At 46.9% G+C, this 2,668-nt stretch overlaps 1 protein-coding gene across 1 annotated transcript; it reads left to right on the forward strand.

Moving 5' to 3' along the window:
• Positions 1–188: 188 nt before the first annotated feature.
• Positions 189–2,441, forward strand: SARC_14116 (hypothetical protein; the record flags this gene model as incomplete). The annotated part of the gene is made up of 2 exons (XM_014291752.1): positions 189–1,476; positions 1,660–2,441. The coding sequence occupies 2 exons, from the start codon at positions 189–191 to the stop codon at positions 2,439–2,441; spliced, it is 2,070 nt and encodes a 689-aa protein (XP_014147227.1).
• Positions 2,442–2,668: the final 227 nt, after the last annotated feature.

Below are 2,668 nucleotides of genomic sequence, written 5' to 3' on the forward strand. Positions count from 1 at the left end.
TTTTTTTGGTAGTTTTGTACCCAACAGTGGTCAGTGGCCGTCTGATTTCTGAGGGTTTCCGCCTTCCGGTGGTGTTCTCCGCCGTTGACATGCGTCTACCTAATTGAAAAAGAGATAAAAGTAGGGACGCGTTTTGTTTGTGTGTGCACAGTGGAACAACACATTCAGAATCCACACGATTAAACAAAATGGTCAAGCGCTTCGTAACAAAAGCCAGCGATGTCTATCCCATCCGCACTGATGACGATGATAAGATTCCCGTTCAAACCTTCTGGGAGGCGAATAAAACAATCCTAGACGACCACGGAGACGAGCCAGCCTACACCACCTTCACTCAAACCAAGGCAGACACAGGCTACTGCACAAGCGAATCGAACAAAACATATTCGCACAAAGAGTTTTACTCGGAGGCACAGAAGTTCGCCCAGGCGTTGGTAGCGTGCGGTTTTCCTCGACACAAGGCGGTAAATATAATTGGCTTTAATAGTGTTGAATGGGTCTCCGCAGATATGGGTTCTATGATGGCCTTTGGTATCAGTGCCGGGGTATACGAGACCTCCAGTGCGGAGGCATGTCAGTACCAAGCAGCGCATAGTGAAGCGCATACTGTGGTGGTCGAAGGCGAAATGCAACTGATGAAGTATCAGAAAATTTTGGATGATGCTATTGAGGGCGGTCTTTCTGATTTGAAAGTAATAGTGGTCTATAATATGAATCCAGAGGACGTCAGTGCACGCAAAGAGGCCTTTCGCAAACATGGAGTGACTCTCTACGAGTACAAGCAATTCATAGCATTGGACAAGAACGATACACATTTAGCTGAGGTTAATGAACGCAAGAATGCGCAGGTCGCCGGCAACTGCATAAAACTGGTTTACACTTCTGGCACAACAGGAGTACCTAAAGCAGTCATGATCAGTCACGATAACATGGTCTTTACCACAAAGACCGCAGCGCTTACAATGAATGGAATCGGTCCAGGTGATCGCGTTCTATCTTATCTGCCACTGTCGCATATTGCAGCTCAGATGCTCGACTTCGGATTTCCCTGTATTCTGGGCGGTCATGCCACCTTTGCCCGTCCAGATGCCTTAAAGAGTGGCACACTTGGTCAGTCGCTCGTTGCCGTACAACCTACCATCCTTATGGGAGTACCACGTGTATGGGAGAAGATCGCCGCTAAACTACGCGCGATGGGTGCCGAATCCACAGGTCTCAAGCTCAAGATTGGCTCGTGGGCTAAAGGCGTGGGCTTTCAGCGTACGGCCAGCCGAGAGGGTCTAACCGCTGCCGGCGAGTCAAAGTTCACAAATCCTACAGGAGGTTTGGGATATAGTCTGGCGAACGCGCTGGTATTCAGCAAGGTCAGAGCAGCCCTGGGTCTGAATCATTGCCGTTTGTGCGTGACTGGTGCAGCACCTATTTCAATGGATACTTTGGACTTGTTTGCGGCATTGGACATACCTTTGCTCGAAGGTATGGTACATTGCAAGTCTACTTCGTTATTGAAACTTTGTTTAGTATTTGTCATTTTATTATAGTCGCCTCGTGTGCGAACGAAGAGTCTGTAATTGTTTCAATATACTACATCGAAGGAATATGATATCATGTGTCCACATGCCCGCATGCTAAAATGTAAATTGATATTTTTATATTCAGTGTATGGACAGTCCGAAAACTGCGGACCAGCCTCTATCTGCACACCCAATCTTGGTTACCGAAAGGGTTCAGTCGGTCGCAAAATTCCCGGCAGCGAGCTTCGTATTGATCCTGAAACTCAGGAGGTCCAATTCACCGGCCGACATGTGTTTATGGGATACCTCAAGAATGAAGAGAAGAGCGCAGATGCACTCACCGAGGATGGCTACTTAGCAAGCGGTGATCAGGGTACCATCGACAAAGAAGGGTTTGTGAGCATCACAGGCCGCATTAAAGAACTGATTATTGGTGCGGGGGGTGAGAATGTGGCCCCTTTGCCCGTCGAAAAGGCCATGAAGAAGGCCATGCCGTATCTTAGCAACTGTGTGGTGTTTGGTGAACGCAAGCCATATATGGGAATGTTGGTGTCCCTGTGTGTGGAGATGGACCCGGCTACGATGAAGCCCACGGATCAGCTCGAGGGAGTATCGCTGCAATGGACCAAGAGCGTTGGCAGCAAGGCCGCCACATACTCTGCTGCAAAGCAATGTGAGGTCATCAAGAGAGAGATAGATGCTGGGTTAAAGGAGGGCGCTGAGCTCGTTATATCACGCGCCGCGACACCTAGATTTTGGATTTGGCTTGAGGAAGATTTGAATATTCCTGCGGACTTATTGGGCCCCACGTTGAAGATGAAGCGAAACAACGTGTACAAAGTGTTCCATGAGCAGATTGAAAAAGCGTACGCAGAAAATGACGCGGCATTTAAGCAGAAGGCAGAGGTGACCACGGGTGGTAACTAAAGTGTAAGTATAATTATCAGATATTAAATACTGTAATTAGAAACCCGACTTGCATTGTATTTACTTCTTTATTAAAAACAGCACGTCGCCTATAAAGTTAGTGACGACTCAAGTAGGTCCATTTTAAACACAAATATATCACACTAAAATGTATAAACTCGGAAAGAGAACGCTTTTGATATACAGGTGGCATATACAAATATATATAAACATGAACAAAAAAAGTT

The sequence above is a fragment of the Sphaeroforma arctica genome (assembly GCF_001186125.1).
Source record: "Sphaeroforma arctica JP610 unplaced genomic scaffold supercont1.4173, whole genome shotgun sequence".
Classification (NCBI taxonomy): Eukaryota; class Ichthyosporea; order Ichthyophonida; genus Sphaeroforma; species Sphaeroforma arctica.